Genomic DNA, 20852 nt, shown 5'->3' with positions numbered 1-20852 from the left:
AAGCAGAGGGTCAGCTCAACACATGACAATTTACCAATGCGATGTACATCACACATGGATGCTTTGTAATCTGTAACAGGTATACAATGCATGTTTATGTCACGTATGCATTATATATCTGTATAGATGTCATGTTTATAAATATATATAACTATATAAAACATAACTTTGAAGGAGAAAACATTTTTAAATTCAACCTGGCATTCTGAAGCTTTGGTAATTCTGCAGAGTATACACTCCGTACAATAAAATAATAACATAACAGGAAAACTAAAGATTTAGGCTGTATTTCCATAATGTTCCCTTTGGTTTCTTAAAGGTAGGTAAAAATGAATAGATAAAAATCTTAATAAGAATCTTCTCTCTGGTAGTATTGATTACTAGTCTAAAAGAGATCAGTTTTAGTACATCCTAAACAGATGCAGGAAAAGGCTAGAGCTGTATGCATTAAAAGTTTAGGTGTGCCCTCTGAGGAAGAGGGTCTACAAACATGCTCAGGAAGCCAGGAGACATCTACCAACCACAGGGTCCTCTCAGAGTCCAAGCAGAAGAGGAGCAAACTGAAAGAATGCAGAACAGGTTTTACTACACATTCTCCAAAATGAAGCTGCAACATTTTTAACTGTTGCAAAAATTCTGACTGACGGGAAAATACTGCAATAATATATAACAACTATCAGCTTACATATGATATACATGTGATAATATACATATTAGATAAAAGTCTACATTTATAGAATTATTTCTGAATTCTCATTATTTCTATATTCCTAGTAAGCACAGTATTATTATTAAATTCTATATATTACTTATGTGTATATATGTTATGTGAACATGCAATAAATGGAAGGAGAGATATTGATCCATCTGTTCAGGCTATCAAAAGATAGTACACTTTAAGAATATGCAAGTGAGCCAGGTGGTGGCGGCACATGCCTTTAATCCCAGCACTCAGGAGGCAGAGGTAGGTGGATCTCTGTGAGTTCGAGGCCAGCCTGGTCTACAGAGTGAGTTCCAGGACAGTCCAGACTACAAAGAAAGACCCTGACCCAAAAAAAAAAAAAAAAATCATTTCAGTAGAAGAAAGAGACAAGTTTAGAGAAAAAGGCTTTTAGAGAAACAGAACGGAGGAGCTTCTCTGATGAGAGGTCATGGGGACTGGCAGGAAAGGAGATTCTGCCCACAGGGAACCAGAAGCAGGAAACAGGCTGCAATGCTCCCTGACAGATATTCCCTTAGCCAGGCACCTGAGCAAAGCGCAGAAGCAGCGCTCACTGGCCATGAGGGCCAGCCTTACACTTGTCCCTAGCTCACACCACGGGTCGGCACCGAGCACACTCTCTCTGCACGGCAGCTTGGGTGTCTCAGGACGGACGCTCTTGAGTACTGGGAACCAAAGAACGAAACAGAAATGCCTGTTCTTAGGAAGCTTGACTAACAGTTTGCTTTTCACAGCAGCAAAGAGAAATGCACAAAGACAATGCCGGGTCCTACGGCAACAAGTCAGCATGCAGAAATGAATTCTGCATGACACTTCTGTTTCCTTCTGGAGCTAAGAGTCAAACCCAGGTACTTACGATTGGGAGGCAAACACTCTACCACTAATCCATAGATAGCATATGCAGCCCACCACATCCATCTTAATTTCCTCTTACATCACTGAATCAAAGTCAATTAGTGAAAATATATCTCAGGATTATAAAGCATTTTAAGGCTGGATGTTTACAAACATAGCAAAAATAACAAAAGCAAGTACAAAGAATGTTTTCTTTTCCAATATACCAGGAAATAAAAAAAAATGAGATACTTCAATTATTTCCCAAAATCAAGAGAATTCTTTTCCATAACATTTTGGAAGGTCTGGAAATAATAGTCATTTTATCTCTAAAAACATACATTGAGCATAACCAGTAACTTATTTTTAAATCTAGGATGGACGGCTCTACTAGATGATGGGTGTGCTGTGTTTACTGTGTATACACATTAGAGTTTTATGATTCTAAAATATTTTAACTGTTTTTCTATTACTAAGTAATATTAACCTGCAGAACCTAAACTGTTGTGCCTATCAGTTCTACCATTAGAAGCTTCTTTCCTCATTGTGACTGTCCCTTGGCACACTTTCACACTGTTTCTATAGAAACTGGTATTCCTGTGCACAACTTCAAGTCCCTACCAGGGTTAAAAGATCAGAACTATTCCTTTACTTAAAGCTAGAAATATAAAAACTGCCATTTCAAACAACAACAAAATAAGTTCAAAGATAAGGGAAGTTTTTTATATCAATGATTGGCAAATGCATTAAATATACTAGAAATAAGTCCATGAACATATATAACTACATCTTCAAATGTTTATACAGTGAAAGCTTGGTTATTATTTGTGACGCGCTAATTATACTGTAATCTAAAACAGAATTATGCTTGCGGCGCCCTCTGCTGGGCTTTCCACTCACAAACTCAACCCAGCAACACTAACCAAATCAAACTTCTGTTTCAAGTGAAAAATTACTTTTTTGTCCATGAGCACTTTACGATGAAGATTATATGAAAGTTGTGGCTGGTATTTACTTCGCTGAAAAAGACTTGTGAAATTTCAGTAGCTGCTTCTCTTAAAGAGTCACTACATAGTCACATAAATTATAAATTATAAATTATAAATTATAGCTGCATATATAACGTCGAAGCAGAGCTGTCTAGGGGACAAAAGGAACTAACAGCAGAGATGAGGGTCGGGAAAGACGGGAGGGAAGGATGAGGGGCAAAATGCTCAACACATACGAACGCTCAAAAGTTCACTGTTGCATCAGGGCTGGGAGATGGCTCAGTGGAGAAAACGCTCGACACACACTCACAGGACCTCAGTTCATACCCCCAGAAGCCCTGGAAATGGCGGTGGGCGCGGTGGCCACCTCTAACTCTGGCACCAGCACTCAGGAGGGCCCCTAGAGGGAGCTGGGTAGCTAGGCTGGCTGCACGGACAGCTCTGGGCTCTGTTCAGAGACCCTGCTTCAGTGAATAGGAGAGGAACAACTGCTGAAGGTCCTGAGCCCAACCTCAGGCCTCCACACACATTCGTACACACGTACAGCCACTCCCATGAACGTGCATACACACACACACACACACACACACACACACACACACACACACACACACACCACATACCACACAGGCACTCACATGCCAAAAAAAGTCACATACAAAGAAGGTCTTAATATATCTTGTTTTTGTTACTGCATCTGTCACTTGACGATATTTTCAGGTTCTTAAGACTCTATTTTGATAAAACATTTTCATAAGCTATTTTGTTATTTTTATCCAATTTTTCTAGCTTTTTAGTTCAATAAAAATAGTTCATTTTAAAACATCAAAATAATTCTTAGTTTCTCTTTGCAATTTAAATTTATTTTAAATTAATCCTTAACAACATAAATTGTACATACTTGGAAACCCTTATAAGCAAGTTTGAAAAGTACCGATACCAGGAGCAATAAACAAATAAATAAATAGCTTCCACTTATTAAGTATCAACTGTGAGGAATAAAGTACTCTATGGTGTCTAGGAATTATATGTAGTCTTTAAAAATGAATAAAATACAAGTTCACAGAGACTATATAAATCGCTTAAGGTGAGACGTGTCTCAGTCATTCTGAAGTTTCCTAACAAACAATAGACAGCAGAAAAAAAAATCCTCAACATACAATTCCCCCATTTATCAGTGCAACAACATGGGGGTGTGGCGATGGAGAAAATGGTAAAGAAGAATAAGACATCATTTATATGTGAAATAATAATCTGGACCATTAGGAAACTGTTTGTATTGTGTGTAGTGCTGCCAGCTAGTGGCCCTATCCCATACTGAGTCAGGAAAACAATACTTGTTTTATGCTACTGAATTAGAATTTTTCTATTTCACAGTCCAGGGTCATGCTCTAACCTTGCATGTGCACAAAGCTGACTTAATAGTATTTAACATTACTCCAGTATAAAGAAGAATGTGTCCTCAACCACCATAGCGTCCCTTGACCAGTCCTTGCCTAGCTCCCAACAAAACTACAAGATACGCCTAAGTCAGAATTCAGTAAAGGCCAATACACATAAACTAACAGGTAACCTATTATTATCCATGCGAAAGAAACCTACATCATTTTAAATATTTTAGGGTAGTTTTAGAACATTTACAGGCTCCTTGGTGACAAAATATAACTTTTCTATAAAAGCAAGAGCTAGCCAAAATGTGGATATAGAATAAAATTAATGTCTCTTATTACACATTACTCAATTCAAATCTATCCATTTGATAAAAACAGTCCTATTAGCAAAGTTTTTATCATTTAACGTAGATAATAAGTAATTATATATTTACTCTGAGGAAAAAATTTGAGTTATTTTTAAATTTGAAATAGTCATATTTTACTATTGATTCATTATTTTGATAAACATCCTATGCAACAAGTTAGAAGACACACTTAGCTCTTATCACGATACGTTACTTAACTGTGACATGGTATATTCTTAGCTGATTTTTATCATCACATGGCATTATTTTAGAATTGCTTAAGTGAAGTTCTCAGCAGAGAAATAGAGCATCAATTAATCAGAGGCTTAGACAAAAATATAATATATCCTATAATAGTATATAAATAAAACCTTGGGTTTTAAGTATAAGAACATCATGAAGAACATGTTCTGTATTTAATCTGTACTAAAAGAGGAAAGCACCCAATAGAGAGCAAGGGAGAACAGACCAACAACTGAACTCATGGGAAAGTCACAATAGAAACAAGAAACAAAAAGAACAGTGCTGGAGAGTCCAGACTTCCTTCTGATCTCTATTCTGTCACACACGCAAACACACACATCGCTGTAAAGTTTCTGTAAAAACTGCCATACCCCATTTAGTATGTATCTCTTCTGAGGCATATTTTACAGTTTACAGCACCAAAGGTTTCTGATAGGTATGTCTATGTGTACACACATGTGTAAGAATATATGTGTATATGTGTGTGTGCATATATACACATAAATATATACACATAGTAGGTGTAATAAACATTAGGAAAAAACTAAAATTTGCTTTTTAAAACACTGAATATATTTTATAGTTAGCATATTACTTACAAACATTTCCTGTATTGTCAAAGCTGGTAAGAACGTCTTCTACATTCAAGGATCCACTATTATATCTGCAAAGGAATAGAGCATTTTATTTAACATTTCTGAAATAGTAGCATTTCTAATTCTTTTTTAAATCTGAAAGTATATTGTGATATACCAATACTAATGAACTAATGTTATAGTTTTAAACTAGTTTCTGCCCACCAGAGAAAGAAGGGGGAAAACTCAAATCATAGTCTTCAGAATATTTGATGCAATAAGCATGTCCTGATAATAATCAACATCTTAAATATGATCTTTAAAATCACTAACAGAAAATAATTTATAGTTACATACAAGCAAGTTCTTAAAGATGCAACTTTCTTTTTAAAAAAAGAAACACATTACACAGAGAATTTAGAATAAAAGAAAAAACAAATCACCTCCAGAACCACCCTCGGTAACATAAAAAGTTCTGCTGGAGCAGGGCACCAATTTGAAAACCAGTCCCAAGGGACCAGTCAGTAATGAGATTTGCACAGCCCACTTACAGGCTAAATGTTAGCAGACAAAAAAGACTCATTTATCCTAATCTCAATTCTATCTCTGTCAGTTCCAATCGCTCTCCACTCAGCCCTTCAAATATTGCATTTGATTATTTGAATGTTATTAAGGGATCCAACTGGCGATAGTTGGAGCTAGAGTACCACAGTCTTCTAACGCGCCCTCAGAATTACAGCTGTAGCTTCTTTAGGGCGTTGATTGGTTATAGTATAATCACTAAGTCATTGGTAATGTATTTCATCAATACTACTTTAACTTTGTCATTAAAACTTAGTACAAATGGGGGCTAGAATATGTGTGTCTATGTATATAAAATTATATATATATATATCAAGATATATATTAGTTTGCTAGAATACATGTAATTATATATATATCAAGAGAATACTAATCATATTACTTTTTTCAGAAAAAAAGCTTTTATTTCTTTTTTTTTTTTTTTTGCAATACAATTCAGTTCTACATATCAGCCATGGATTCCCTTGTTCTCCCCACTCCTGTCCCCCTCACCTTCCCCCCAGCCTCCCCCCTTCCCATCTCCTCCAGGGCAAAGCCTTCCCCACAGACTGAGATCAACCTGGTAGACTCAGTCCAGGTAGGTCCAGTCCCCTCCTCCCAGGCCAAGCCAAGCGATCCTGCATAGGCCCCAGGTTTCAAACAGCCAACTCATGCAATGAGCACAGGACCCGGTCCCACTGCCTGGATGCCTCCCAAACAGATCAGGCCAATCAACTGTCTCACCCACTCAGAGGGCCTGATCCAGTTGGTGACCCCTCAGCCATTGGTTCATAGTTCATGTGTTTCCATTCATTTGGCTATTTGTCCCTGTGCTTTATCCAACCTTGGTCTCAACAATTCTCGCTCATATAAACCCTCCTCATTCTCGCTAATTGGACTCCCAGAGATCCACCCAGGGCCTAGCCGTGGATCTCTGCATCCAGATCCCTCAGTAGTTGGATGAGGTTTCTAGCACAACAATTAGGGTGTTTGGCCATCCCATCACCAGAATAGGTCAGTTCGGGCTGTCTCTCAACCATTGCCAGCAGTCTGTTGTGTGGGTATCAAAAAGCTTTTATTTCTATCAGATATCATTTCTCTGACAGAATGATTGAGCTTGCATAAAGTCGTCTGCAATCATAACTAGCCAAATAAACACTGAAAACTATCACAATCCAAAGAAATGAAGTCATCCATCACAAATCAAAGCTTCCTTACCATAATATAATTCTATATCCCCTCTGTGAACGGGAGTCACTAACATTACTAAAAACTATAAAAAATGAAGCATTAACATCTCAGATGCAGGCTGCGGCATGACAGGGCACAGAACTCAGCGTGTTCCAAAATATGCGAGCAATCTATGATTCCTTTGAAGATAACAAAACATCAAAATCCTAACATGCAGAGATAATCAGTTAATATTTTGGTACACACTCTTCAAATTTGTTCTCTATACTTTGATAAAGACTGTTTTGCAATTCACGGTTTTTATAATGTATTATAAACAGTCTCAACATCCAGTAATCTCCTGTAACATGATCTTAATGACTGTTCAGGAGTTCAAAGAGCAATTGTGAATGACTCTGTCTGCACCACAATTACCAAACAGAAACTTCATGTTAGCTTTTATCATTGCACACAGTGTGGAGCTATTACACATACTACTGTAGTGATGGGATTTTTTTTCTTTTTTTACTGTCTAAAAAAAGAAAAAAAATGCTAAAAGTAGAATGACTGAATTTCTTTATGGCCTGATCCCCTCTCCCCTCCTCTCCTGTCCCTTTCCTCTTCCTCTTCTTCCTCCCTTTTACTCCCCCATCCCTTTGAACAGCACAATCAGGACAAGGCATTTGAAATTAAGGCTGAGGCAAGAGGAGGCTATGTATGTGGTTTGAAAGAAAATGGCCCCCATAGGCCCTTAGGGAGTGGCACTCTTAGGGGGTGTGGCCTTGTTGAAGTAGGTGTGGCCTTGTTGGAGGAAATCTGTCACTGGGGGTGGGCTTTGAGGTTTCAGATGCTCAAGTCAAGCCTAGTGCCACTCTTTCTTCCTGCTGCCTGCTGATCGGGATGTAGAACTCTCAGCTACCTCTCCAGCACCATGCCTGCCTGCATGCCGCCATGCTTCTCACCGTGCTGATAACAGACCAATAGACTGAACTGTAAGCCAGCCCTAGTTAAATGCTTTCCTTTGTAAGAGCTGCTGCCAATAAAACCCTAAGACATTGTGTAAGTTTCCTCCAAGACATTCCTTAAGCAGGAAGGCAAACAACTCAAAACAGCTTCCGGAAGTCCCTAAAACTGCCCAGAATCCCTAGGCCTCTACCTGCCAGAGGGGGAAAAAAAAACCCACTGAGCTTCAAAGAAGACTCCCAGACAAGGCCAGCTGCAAAGAAGTCTTGAGACCAGCCGCCTGGAAGAGGTTTAGACCAATTGAGGCACCTGGAAAGGACACTCTCCAACCTGTCAGCTGCCTGCTGACTATACAGTATGTTCCAGGTTCCCAGCTCTGTGAGCTGTCACCCATGCTGGGGTGGGTCTTGGTGACACAGCTGTCTTTGAGTCATTCCTGCTCCTCTAAGTGACCCCAATAAAACTCACTGGTTCACCAAGTTGGACCCTGGCAGTATCTGTACTTTGGTTTGTCATGGGCTCCCTATCTTGGGTGAGTAAACGTGTGTAACATCTCCCCAGGAAAAGTTTTGTCATATAACATAACTGGTGTGTGAACCGGGACACCACAGACCCAAAGATGAGCTGGAGAGGAGTGAGCGCGTGAATGAGTCCAATTATAGGTAGCAAGGCATGAGAAGTAAGTCCAAGTGGGGAGCATCCATGTTGGAAATGCCAGGAGAGTTGTCCTTTCCTATACAGCCTATGTTAGTGTGCCTTTGTACTATGAAAGAGGCTGCATGGTTCTTGCTCTGGGTAGCAATTAAGGCTGAGCCATCAGGATTAGGGCTGTCCGTTGGAGGACTCTCAGGATGTCAGTTGTCATCTATGTGGTATGGGGTAGCATGCCTGCTTGATGAGTGGGGGCCGTCACATGATTATAGAGTTGCCCTGACAACAGTTAAAGATTTAGAGGAAATCTTGCAGTCTTTGGGATTAGCACACAAGGGTCGAGATTATCGGTAAGCAGAGGCAGAGGTTGGCTGGCCTCTGTTGTGTACAGCTAGAAATGCACCTGAGGCTGAGATGTTTGTGTAAAGGAGCAATTGCAACAAAAAGGGGAGATGCTGCAGCGCCCTCCATGTTTGCCTCTGATCTGGCATGTAAATGAGATGAACAAGAGGATGAGATGGAGCGGTTGGCTTGGGGCTTCTTAAAGCTTGAGGGCGCCGGGAAGTGGTGGCACACGCCTTTAATCCCAGCACTCAGGAGGCAGAGCCAGGCAGATCTTTGTGAGTTCGAGGCCAGCCTGGGCTACAGAGCAAGATCCAGGACAGGCTCCAAAGCTACATGGAGAAACCCTGTCTCAAAAAAACAAAAAAATAAAATAAAATAAAAAGTCCACACTCTTCTAAGTTAGTACTACAATTTTCTTAGTGAATACTGAAACAGAGCCTGTCATTGTTGAAAGAACTGTCTTAGAGTGTACACTGTGATATTTTTAAATTGTGTAAGGGTGGGGAAACAGGAGACCAAATCTCACAATTGTACTTATAAAAACATGAACAATCAGCCGGACAGTGGTGGTGTACACCTTTAATTCCAGCACTCGGGAGGCAGAGGCAGGTGGATCTCTACGTTCAAGGCTAGCCTGGGCTACAGAGCAAGTTCCAAGACAGCTAGGGCAGAGAAACCCTGTCTCAGAAAACCAAAATAAAGAAAACTCTCTCAAAAGAACTGGTAGAGAGGATACTCAGTGTTCCCATCACAAAGAAGTGACTGATGTCTGAGGTACTGGGTGATCTGCATTACACACTGCATAAAGACATTAAAACATCACACTGTACTGCACAAATACACACAATTATTTATTAATTTTGAGTAAAAGAAAATTTAACCAAAATATACACAATCTAATTTACCATGGGTAAAACACTCAGATGCAAAGAAGATATATGATTAATACATAAGAGATGCTCAGCCGCTTTCATCTCCAACTGGAAAACGACAATGAAAACCATAGTAAGGTATCATTTCACATCACTTAGACACATAACTTTTTATAGAAACAAAATGGGCCAGCAGAGATGGCTCAGTGGTTCAGAGCAGTGGCTGCTCTTCCAGAGGTCCTGAGTTCAATTCCCAGCAACCACATGGTGGCTCACAACCATCTATAATGAGATCTGCTGCCCTCTTCTGGTATAAAGGTGTACATGCAGATAGAGCACTCATAACAATAAATAAATAAATCTTTGAAAAAAAAAGTACAGACAAACATGAAGAAAATTTTGAATTCTCATTCATTCCTAGTAAGAATGTAAAAAAAGCCACTATGAAAAAGAGTTTGGGGGTTGGGGATTTAGCTCAGTGGTAGAGTGCTTGCCTAGCAAGCACAAGGCCCTGGGTTCGGTCCTCAGCTCCAGGAAGAAAAAAAAAAGAGAGAGAGAGAAAGGGGTTGGGGATTTAGCTCAGTGGTAGAGTGCTTGCCTAGCAAGCACAAGGCCCTGGGTTCGGTCCTCAGCTCCAGGAAAAAAAGAAAAAGAAAAAGAGTTTGGCCATTCTGCAAAAAGTTACAAACATGTAACAACTACATTCTCTAGTCATTTCATTCCCAGCTACATGACAAGAAATTAAAAGAATATGTTCACAGACACACAAAACATGCACATGAATGTCCACAGTAGCATGGGCCAAAAGTAGAAACAACTCTAATTGTCCATTAGCTCATGAATGAGGATTAAAATGCATTATTGGGCTGGAGAGATGGTTCAGTGGTTAAGAGCACTGGCTCTTAACTCCAGAGGTCCTGAGTTCAATTCCCAGCAACCACATGGTGGCTCACAACCATCTATAATGGAATCCAATGCCCTCCTCTGGCATGCAGAGACCATGCAGACAGAGCACTCCTATACATAAATAAAAATAAATTTAAAAATGCACAACCATATAAATAATAAAAAATTATTAACCATATGATGATATATTAATTCAACCAGAGAAAAATGGATGACTTCCTTAAACATGGTAGAATTTGAATAAATGTTTAAAACATTTAAACAGTGTACTAAGTGAAAAAAGACAGACATGAAAGCCCACATATTGTAGTATTCTATATGAAATGTCTAGAACAGACAAACCAAAAAATAAAATAAAATATGAAAAGCAAATGAGAGGCTGCCAGCTATTGGGGGAGGGGAGCTGCTGACGATGGGTATGTTCTGAACTTTGGGATAATGATGAGGTTGCACAAGGGTGGCAGCCACAGGACACTGGGTATACTAAGAGGGGACAGGGGACTGCATTCAAACCCTCCTAGTGCGGTAAATGGGCATTGAATTTCACCTTGATTAACAAGAAAATCGGTTCTCAAAGGCAGAAAAAGTAAACCACAGAATGGAATGTACCCTAAAAAACTGTCAGAGAACTGCTGTGGGATGGTCTGTATGGCAAGTGTGTTGCTGATTGGTCAAAAAATAAAACACTGATTGGCCATTGGCTAGGCAGGAAGTGTAGGTGGGACAAGGAGGAGAATAAAGCTGGGAAGTGGAAGGCTGAGTCAGAGAGACACTGCCAGCCACCATGATGACAAACAGCATGTGAAGATGCCGGTAAGCCACAAGCCACGTGGCAAGGTATAGATTTATAGAAATGGATTAATTTAAGCTGTAAGAACAGATAGCAAGAAGCCTGCCACGGCCATACAGTTTGTAAGCAATATAAGTCTCTGTGTTTACTTGGTCGGGTCTGAGTAGCTATGGGACTGGCAGGTGAGAGAGATTTGTCCTGACTGTGGGCCAGGCAGGAAAACTCTAGCTACAGAGAACAAAAAAATGTACAGGTTTTCAGAGGGAAAATGTTTAACAACAGACTGTACAGGCAACTCGCTTTGAAGCTTTTTTTTTAATATATAAATCAATGGGTTTTAAAGTCTTATCTACATTGTAAGAAATTAGTAGATATCTACATGGAATGTAGATAAGTTTGAAAAACATTCTAGGCACCATTTCAATTTACTAAAACTGAGTGTATTTATATGTAAGCAAACTACATAAGCAATCATGAATGGAGTTTAAGATAAAGTAGAAAATTAAGTCATAACTAGCCAACATCTATGACATGTTACTTGAAAATATGACTCAATGAACTTGAATTTCCCATACACACTGGATATTTTAAAGGTCCTATAAATACTTCTTAAAATAAGAAACTAAAAGCTGTTTAATTCCTCTTATTAATTCCATTCCTAATATTAAAACTACAAAGTTAAATAAATTCAGTAATCATATTTATTCAGTAGCCAGCCTTGCCTTTTTTTCATTTCGTTGGTTCTTTGCTTTAAGATTTATTTGTTTATGTATTTTATGTATATGGGCGGCTTGTCCGCATGCATGTCTGCACACCAGAAGAGAGCATCAGATCCCATTTTAGAAGGTTGTGAGACACAATGTGGATGCTGGGACTTGAACTCAGGACCTCCGGAAGAGCAGCCAGTGCTCTTAACTGCTGAGCCATCACTCCAGGGCCTGGAGATTAATTTAAATTAATTTTTTAGTTCGTTCACAAAATGATGGGTTTCATTACGACAGTGCCACACATGCATATTGATATATATTGTTCATATTCACCGCCACCCCAACTTACTCATGCCTCTGCCCTCAGCACTGGGTAGGTAGTACCCCTGAAATCTACTGGGAAATGCAAATTATAACGACACTGAGATGTCACTTCACACCCACCAAAATACAATTTTTGAAAGGAAATGTTGGTTGAAATGGTACCCACAGTATGCCAGGTACGGAAGGATTACCTACCGTATACGTTTGCCTGAACAAATCATTCCTGGCACCAGCACTGCCTTGGCACTCAGAAGGCACGTACTAATTGCAGTAGTGTAATGGGTTCGATTGTCTTTTCCTTTCCCTGAGAGCAATGTATGATTTCATGGAGGTGCACTTAGCGCATTAAAAAAGCAACACAGTCAAGGCCACATTCTTGACTTCTTGCCCACTCTACACTTCTAGGGCAAGCCAAAAGTCAAGCACTGGCCTTCTAATTCAGCAATCACCATAGCAACAGTGGTCAAATTCAAAGACAGAAGGATGGGTCAGGCCTCTCGGCTTTTGTTTTTCTTAAGATACGCAAACATTTATAAATTAATAAAATAAATTAATAACTCTGGCATGTACAGTTCCACATATAGTGGGATATGTATACATTTATAAACTAATCATTCTGGCTGTATGATTCCATATATAATAGGATATGTATACATTTATAAACTAATAACTCTGGCATGTATGGTTCCACATATAATTGGACGCATTTTAAAACTTCCAAAGTATCTAAATTGGCCATGGGAAAATTAATTTAAAAAATAAGGTATGGAAACAATACCTACTATCTACATAGTAAGTTCTATGCAATAATGAATTACAGCTGATAACACAGGGTGGAGATGATTTTTAATAAGAATATTTTAGCAAAGGCATGTTCTGGTCTGCCATGGTTTTCTGTCTGCCACTAACTAATAGCAATAGTTGTGTCTGCAAAGTTCTAAGAAGCAAAGCACCCGAAAGACAAGACTAGGAGTAATACCCTCCTTCTCGTTCTCAGTCTCTACACTTCCAAAGAGTGGACCACTCTCAATGACACAGACGTGACAACAAACCCCGGGACTTCACACTCTAGCCTATTGTCTAACAGCCCAAAAGTTTGCGTTTCATGAAAAGTTTCAGCTGGGCCTTTAACTGTAGCACTCGGGAGGCAGACAGGTGGATCTCTGTGAGTTTAAGTCCAGCCTGGACTATAGAGTGAGTTCCAGGACAGCCTCAGCTACACAGAGAAACCTTGTCTCAAAAAAACAAAAACAAAAACAAAAAAAAAGAGGAAAGAAAAGTTACTATGACAATTTAATTATCCTTCATTTTAAGTACCATTATGTAAGGCTAAGAGAAAATAATGGTCAAAGTTTCAGTTTTACATAATTATAATTTTATAATTTTCATAACAGTAATATAAACAACTACTAGGTACTTTGAAATTCACAATTGTTTAGTTATTTACTCTCTTTGGGACATTTATATTGAGTCTAATAAAACTTCAAAGGGCTAGCTAGAAATCAAGGTATGAGGAGGTTTAATTAAGGTGGGAAGAGCAGATGCCAAGGACAATGAACGAGAAAGAGTCACCCTGTGCCCTCTGTTGAGCAGTGCCAGGGACTCTGGGTGACAGGGAGCGAGACCGAGAACGCGGGCTCACATTTATGGTCTGTGGGAGTGCGTAACAACCAAACACTCTGCCTACAGGACCCTCTCCCTAGGGTCCGAGATGGCCTGCTCAGGAGCCTGGATCATTCTGCCTTGCACATTTTCATCTTACCTATTTCATGACGCCCTTGTTCTCATCGGGAATGACTTCTCCCTTTTCCAGAACCTTCCATCACTTCTAGATCCAGTTCAAGCTCCCGCCCCTCAGTGCTTTCCAAAAACAGCACCTCTAAGGTGATACATGTTAAGTTTTTAATTATTTAGTCATCAATTGTGCACCACGTGGTGAGAGCTCTCGGGCTGCCTACCCAGCTGTCCTTCATTCTTGTTACTGTCTCAATTTTCAGATCGTTAGCTCCTTGAGGAAAGCATAGCTTATCTTTCTATTTATATACAAGCTACTAATAGACATTTGTTGTTTTGAATTTACCTAAAAGTATTCCTCTTTTTCCCTCTAATCATTCCATAATGTTGTAGTTAACAAATGTGAAACATGTAGAATGGGAGGCAGAAGCAGGTGGATCTCTGAGTTCCAGGCCAGCCAGGGCTACATAGTAAGACTCTGTCTCAAAAAAAATTACATGTAATTATGTGTGTGTGCGTGTGTGTCTGTGTGTCTGTGTGTCTGTGTATGTGTAGTACTTTATTTAAAATTACTTTTTAAAAAATCCATTCCGCCGGGCGGTGGTGGCGCACGCCTTTAATCCCAGCACTCGGGAGGCAGAGGCAGGCGGATCTCTGTGAGTTCGAGGCCAGCCTGGGTTACCAAGTGAGTTCCAGGAAAGGCGCAAAGCTATGCAGAGAAACCCTGTCTCCAAAAAGAAAAAAAAAAAAAATCCATTCCTTTTGGCTGTTGTATTAAAAAAAACTACTTCAGAATAGCCATCACTCAATACTAAATAAAGCAGATAATATTGTTAAGAAATCTTATAAAAAACAGGCTGAAAGTGCTAATATGAGATAGAAAAAAGTAAGAGTGGGATTCATATTTCAGATAAAAGAAAATGAACAAAAATAGTAACCAGGAGAGAACATGAACAAAGTTTGTAACGGGAAAGAATGAACTGCTGTAGGCACCTCGGTAACTCCAGTAAAGCTCTTTAGCATAGCAGGGTCACACATAAAGCAGCCAGTTGGTGATCACAAAGATCACTGAGGAAATCATTGTACCCGGGCTCCAATTCCTACGAGTCAGGATTATGGAGAAGCTAAAAGTAGGGAGGTATGTCCATTCCAGAGAGGTTATCTAGGGCTAGGGAGAGGAAAGTCACATGGAAGTCACTGTACCGTGTCTACAACTACTTGTGTAAAGTGCTTTGAAAGTAAAAACTGTCAAAACAGATTACCTGGTTTAAATACAGGCAACAAATTACTACATGACCAGCTGTGTGACCTCAACCAGATTATTCCTCATTTATGAAATGTAGATGTTGATACTATTCACCTAAATTGGCTATTGTATTCATTAAAGACACTAATACATAGAAACCGCTCCTAACATGGATATCACCAAGTAGACATCAATTGTCAGCCATTATTAGTGTTACTATGACTGTACTGAAGCCCATGTTCTACTGTGGATTCAGTGTACTTAAGGTATCATTATTTTTGCTTGCTAATGTAGAAGGACACTAAGAAGAATGCAAAAAGAGATAAAATTGGCAACCTTCAAGGTCAAAATTTTAGCTCAGTTAAAACTCCATGTCATAATTCTAGAGAGACATTTATATTTATTCTTTCAAAAATGAGTATTTTACAAAGAACCATGTTATTGGGAAAAGTTCAGTTCATACACTAGCCAAGAATATATTAGATTATCACCATGGGATAGATAACAAGGCCTTATGGGTAAAGATTCAAGAGAGGAAAATATCACATTCTCCGTGGCCAAAATTACTGGGCATTGAGAAGTCAGGAAATTATTCCTGCTCCAACTTACTCTGTCTTTTATAACAAGAAGATGCAAGAAAATAGCTTTTAAAGTTTATTTCTGAAGACTCTGAATCATTCTGGTTTTCTATCTATTTCATTTACACACACTAACTTTTAGGTGGTAATCATCTTTATTACTACTTCCCAGACTTATCATAAAGATTCCTGAAAACAGAAACTATCAAAGCACCTAGCTCATTATCAGGCACTTAGTAATATGTAATATACTTTCTTTTCTGAGCAAGGACTTATTTAGTAGATTATCTACATCAAAACACAAAGTAGTCAAGTGTGGTGACAGATGTCTTAATATCAGCACACACGGGAGACAGAGGCAAGTGGGTCTTTGTTGAGTTCAAAGCCAACCTTATCTGCATAGTGAGTTCTAGGCCAGCCAGGGGCTACATAGTGAGACCCTTTAAAAAAAAAATGACTGGTATACTCTAGTTAGAATTTCATAATGAATGTAAAGGCAAGCTCTCAAATCACTAACTTTGCTGGGTGATGGTGGCACACGCCTTTAATCCCAGCATCCGGGAGGCAGAGCCAGGCGGATCTCTGTGAGTTTGAGGCCAGCCTGGTCTACAGAGCAAGATCCAGGACAGGCACCAAAACTACACAGAGAAACACTGTCTGGAAAAACCAAAAATTAATTAATTAATTAATTAATTACATATCACTAACTTTGTGTCTTTTAATTCCTGCTGTCAATAAAACAAGTATTTAAAAACCAGATCCTTAAATCTGTTCTTTCACACCCATCCTAGTCAACTATCCGAATGTTTGACTATTGTGGCACCTTTGAAAATTTAGAAACCTTAACTAATGCGCTATAAACAGACATCCTTCATGACAATACCCTCACCACATCATTCCTGGCCTCACCTAGGCCACATTCAGTCACCCTTCCACTCAAGACGCTCTTGGCTCTTCTTACAGTTGATACCAAAGTGTACCCTCCACCCCCAAAATGTGAAATGTTACAAAAGGCAGATTTTTATACAAATCAAACAACTACAGTATTATTGCAAAACACCAGAATATAAACAGAAGGGAGAATTCATTCAGGAAAAGTGGCGTCTTATTACTTCAGTTAGCAAATCTCTTATCTCTGTTCAAATTATTTTAAAAACTACAACAGTCTGCATGCTTCTCAGAAGACCGGTATCTTCAGTCGAAGTTTCTGCTCCTATTTTTCTGGTTCTATTCAGAGAATAACAAAACATGAATGGGAAAAATACCAAAGCTTGATTTTCAGACAACTGCTACTTGAAGTATAGTCTGGAAAAATTCTGTTTTTACTCTCAATCTTCTTTGCCGCAAAGAACTTGGCTTTTTTGTCATCATCAAATGCTGAGAGAATAGCTGAATGAACCCCTTGTTTGCAACCCACTTTCTCCTTAAATGAATTATTTTTCTTGTCCGACAAAACAGCAAGACCCAGTAAAGGTAGTAACATTTCTTTTAAAGTTTTTTTTAATGTTTCTAAAAGTACTGAGTTTACTTAAAAGCATTGCATAAAGTTTGAACCTCAGATAGGTGTGGTGGTTTGAAAGAGAATGGCTCCCATAGGCTCATATATTTCAATGCTTGGTCCTGGGTCAGTGGAACTGTGTGAGAAGGATTGGGAGGTGTGGCTTTGTTGGAGGAGGTGTATTACTGGGTGTGGGCTTTGAGGCTTCAAAAGCCCGTGCCAGGCCCTGTCTCTCTCTCTCTCTCTCTCTCTCTCTCTCTCTCTCTCTCTCTCTCTCTCTCTCTCTCTCCCTCCCTCCCTCCCTCCCTCCCTCCCTCCCTCCCTCCCTCCCTCCCTCTCTCTCTCTCTCTCTCTCTCTCTCTCTCTCCTACTGCCTGTAGATCAGGATATAAAGCTACTGCTCCAGCACCATGCCTATCTGCTTCCCACCATGATGATTATGGACTAACCCTCTGAAACTGTAAGCAAGCCCCCAATTAAATGCTTTCTTTTATAGGAGTTGCCTTGGTCATAGTATCTTTTCACAGCAACAGAACACCAACAAGATAGTAAACAAACACATCCTTCATCAAATATTGATTTTTGCAAGAGTACAGACTTCCAAACAATATGATAAATGATATTTATGTACGATAAATATAAAATGTGTTTTTAGAAATAAAGTAGCAATGAGCTAAGGTACAATGAGACTATCTTCTAGTGAAGTGATTTGCACCAAATTGCTAATCTTTTTAGAAGGCTTCAAAAGTATTTTTTAAAGTTGTTGCTTTCATTTGATACTTGTGTATTGTTGTTGGTTTGGTTTTTTTTTTTTTTTTTATGAAATAGAAGCATCAGAGATTCTGTCTAAGGCAGCAGGATTTTCCAACATCAAGCTGCAAAGCTGAGTTCTAATAAAGATTGCTGCAAAGTCGCAGCAGGCACACGGGGCCGCTCAGTGCATGGGTTTTCGAGAAGAACTGCGCTCACCTTAAGGAGATACTGTATTCGGGATGAAGGATGCTTGTGTACTGGACCCACACACCAGCCTCTTCCTCAGTTTCCCTTTTTTGGGCTTCTGTGACTGAGAATAGCTTAAACGATTCAAATCTTCTCACAGATATATGTTTCAGACAGTCATCCAGCTGTTTCTGCTTCAGAACCTTTGAAATAAAAGCAAATGTTGGGGTTATAATATACAAGTAGTACAAATTGAGTTTCCAATAATACTGGGTTAGATTATTCAGACTAATGTCCTATTGAACATAAGGAGAAAGTCGGAAGGCACTGGAGAGCAGTGAGGATGGTAACAGTTTAACAATTCGGTATCTTAAAAAGGAGAAAAATCCTGAGTTAACAAGGTTTTTATATCCACTTTTTCTCCTGAGCATTTGTTAACTGGAGGAACTGAGAAGACAAGAAACACATTTAATAGCCAGAACTAGAGCAGGTATGTTATTATACGGCTCTGTGTGTGTGTGTGTGTGTGTACATGTATGTGCATGGCAGCATACGTATGTGCACATGCATGTATATGTATTTGTGTGCCTGTGTGTGCCTGTACAGCATATGTATGCGTGTGTGTGTGTGTGTGTGTGTGTGTGTGTGTGTGTGTGTGTGCATGTGTGTACATGTGTTTATTTGTTTTAGGATAAATCAAATGACTAGTTTTACTGGTGTTAGTTTTCCTTGTATGGAGAAAGAAGAGAGAGCTGTAAGATTAATGAGTTTTAGCAAAAACCCTACAGTTCTACATCCAAACAGAAGTATAATAGAAACTAAAAAAGCCTTATATTTTCTGTCTTACAATTAAATATATACATATATATACACATTTATATATACATATATCTGACCACCGTTGAAAAGTTCAATGATCAAACTTGTAGAAATTAGCATGCTCAGTGCCCAAATTGTTGTCTCTAAATATCATTTTCTACTAAAACAATGTGAGACCCTTGGAGAAATGGCAGGAATTGTATAAGATGAGGCTGGAATGGAATGTGTGTGTGTGTGTGTGTGTGTGTGTGTGTGTGTGTGTGTGTGTGTGTAGGACTCAGCAACCAAACTGAATATGAGACAATGTATTAATAGATGTAATGACTTCAATACAATCAAAACACAGTATTCCCAGTGCTCATAACCAAGGGCCTGGAGGTTCCATGACCACCGCCCCTGCATCGCCATGCTCATAACTGATGCAAGCCACAGGAAAATATAATGGAATTCAGCTACTATCACAAAAGCTACTCCTTGGAAAGGTCAAGGACTTTTCTGAAGGTCAAGCGATGGCTTAAGAAGTCTTGGTGACATTTTAGCTTTTGTATATATATTAGCTGGTTCCTACAGTGATTTCCTTATATGCTATGTATGCTTCCGAGAACTGATAACAGTGTATTTTATCTGAAATACCTATCAAGCATCCAAGGCCACATGATCTCCTGAATTAAGGTAAATTAAGCTCAGACCATCCTTTCTTATACAGCATTAGTGGTATTTATACTAACATTATAGACTCCTAACATTTACCTAACCACCTCTAGGAATGTAGTTGGAGCACATAAATTCCCTTTTTCTGATATAATAACCGATTTTGGCTCTCAGTTGACCTCCTCCTTTACCACTCCTCTTTTGGGTTGTAAAAGAAAGCCTGAGGGTCACTGCCTGAGGAAAACTCTTGTCTGCCTTTATGACCCTGTAAAAATTCAAGCCTGGAGACCTTGCTTTAGTTAGAGCACTGCTATTGCATGGGTACATAACTGTAAACCTCAGAGACTGAGAGAGGACTTTGACTGGAGAACTAGATGGAGATCTAGAAGAATGAGATGGAAGATGAGGAAGAGCCAGATGAGGAAGAACGAGATGAGAAAGACCAAGATGGGGCAGAACTAAGATGAGAGAATTAAGAATTTAGAGGGGACAGCGGATAAAGGTAGAGGAAATCAGGCAAGAAAGGAGCTAGGCATGAGAGCAGAATAGAAGCTGTGTAGATTCTTTTCCCACAGATTATTCTCGCCATTCGTAGTTTCTCTTCTGAGCCCCTTGGAAGAAGATTATTAAGGCTGGTCCATAATAATTTTTGAGACATAACCAAAAGCCTAGAGGTTCAACTGACCATTCTGCTACACTCCCAACGGTACAACCAAGAGCCTAGAAGTCTGGCTGACACTCTGACCTCCTGCACCTTCATCTCTCTGCATATAACCACAAGTCTCCAATTCTAGGGACCCAAAAGAAGGTGCTCCTACATCCTTTTACCTTCTCCTGCACCTTGTACTTCCTGCTTTCCCCCCACCCCAGACAAGGTTGGGTTGCTCTGTGTAGTTTTGGTGCCTGTCCTGAATCTCGCTCTGTAGCCCAGGCTGGCCTCGAACTCACAGAGATCCGCCTGGCTCTGCCTCCCGAGTGCTGGGACTAAAGGCGTGCGC

The 20852-nt window shown here is 39.4% G+C and overlaps 1 protein-coding gene across 1 annotated transcript in view; it reads right to left on the bottom strand.

Annotated features, from left to right (window-relative positions):
• Positions 1 to 20852, bottom strand: part of Camkmt (calmodulin-lysine N-methyltransferase) — a 372402-nt gene that overhangs the window by 343678 nt on the left and 7872 nt on the right. The window contains exons 2-3 of the mRNA XM_052746461.1: positions 18415 to 18587; positions 5125 to 5189 (exon numbers count right to left, since the gene is read on the bottom strand). Of these exons, the coding sequence (XP_052602421.1) occupies positions 5125 to 5189; positions 18415 to 18587 (238 nt within the window). The remainder of the gene's footprint in view (positions 1 to 5124; positions 5190 to 18414; positions 18588 to 20852) is intronic.

Source organism: Peromyscus californicus, unplaced genomic scaffold (assembly GCF_007827085.1).
Source record: "Peromyscus californicus insignis strain IS unplaced genomic scaffold, ASM782708v3 Scaffold_1__1_contigs__length_55948999, whole genome shotgun sequence".
NCBI classification, from domain to species: Eukaryota; Metazoa; Chordata; class Mammalia; order Rodentia; family Cricetidae; genus Peromyscus; species Peromyscus californicus.
The sequence above is the reverse complement of the archived record's forward strand: the minus strand, read 5'-3'. Positions and strand labels throughout refer to the sequence as shown.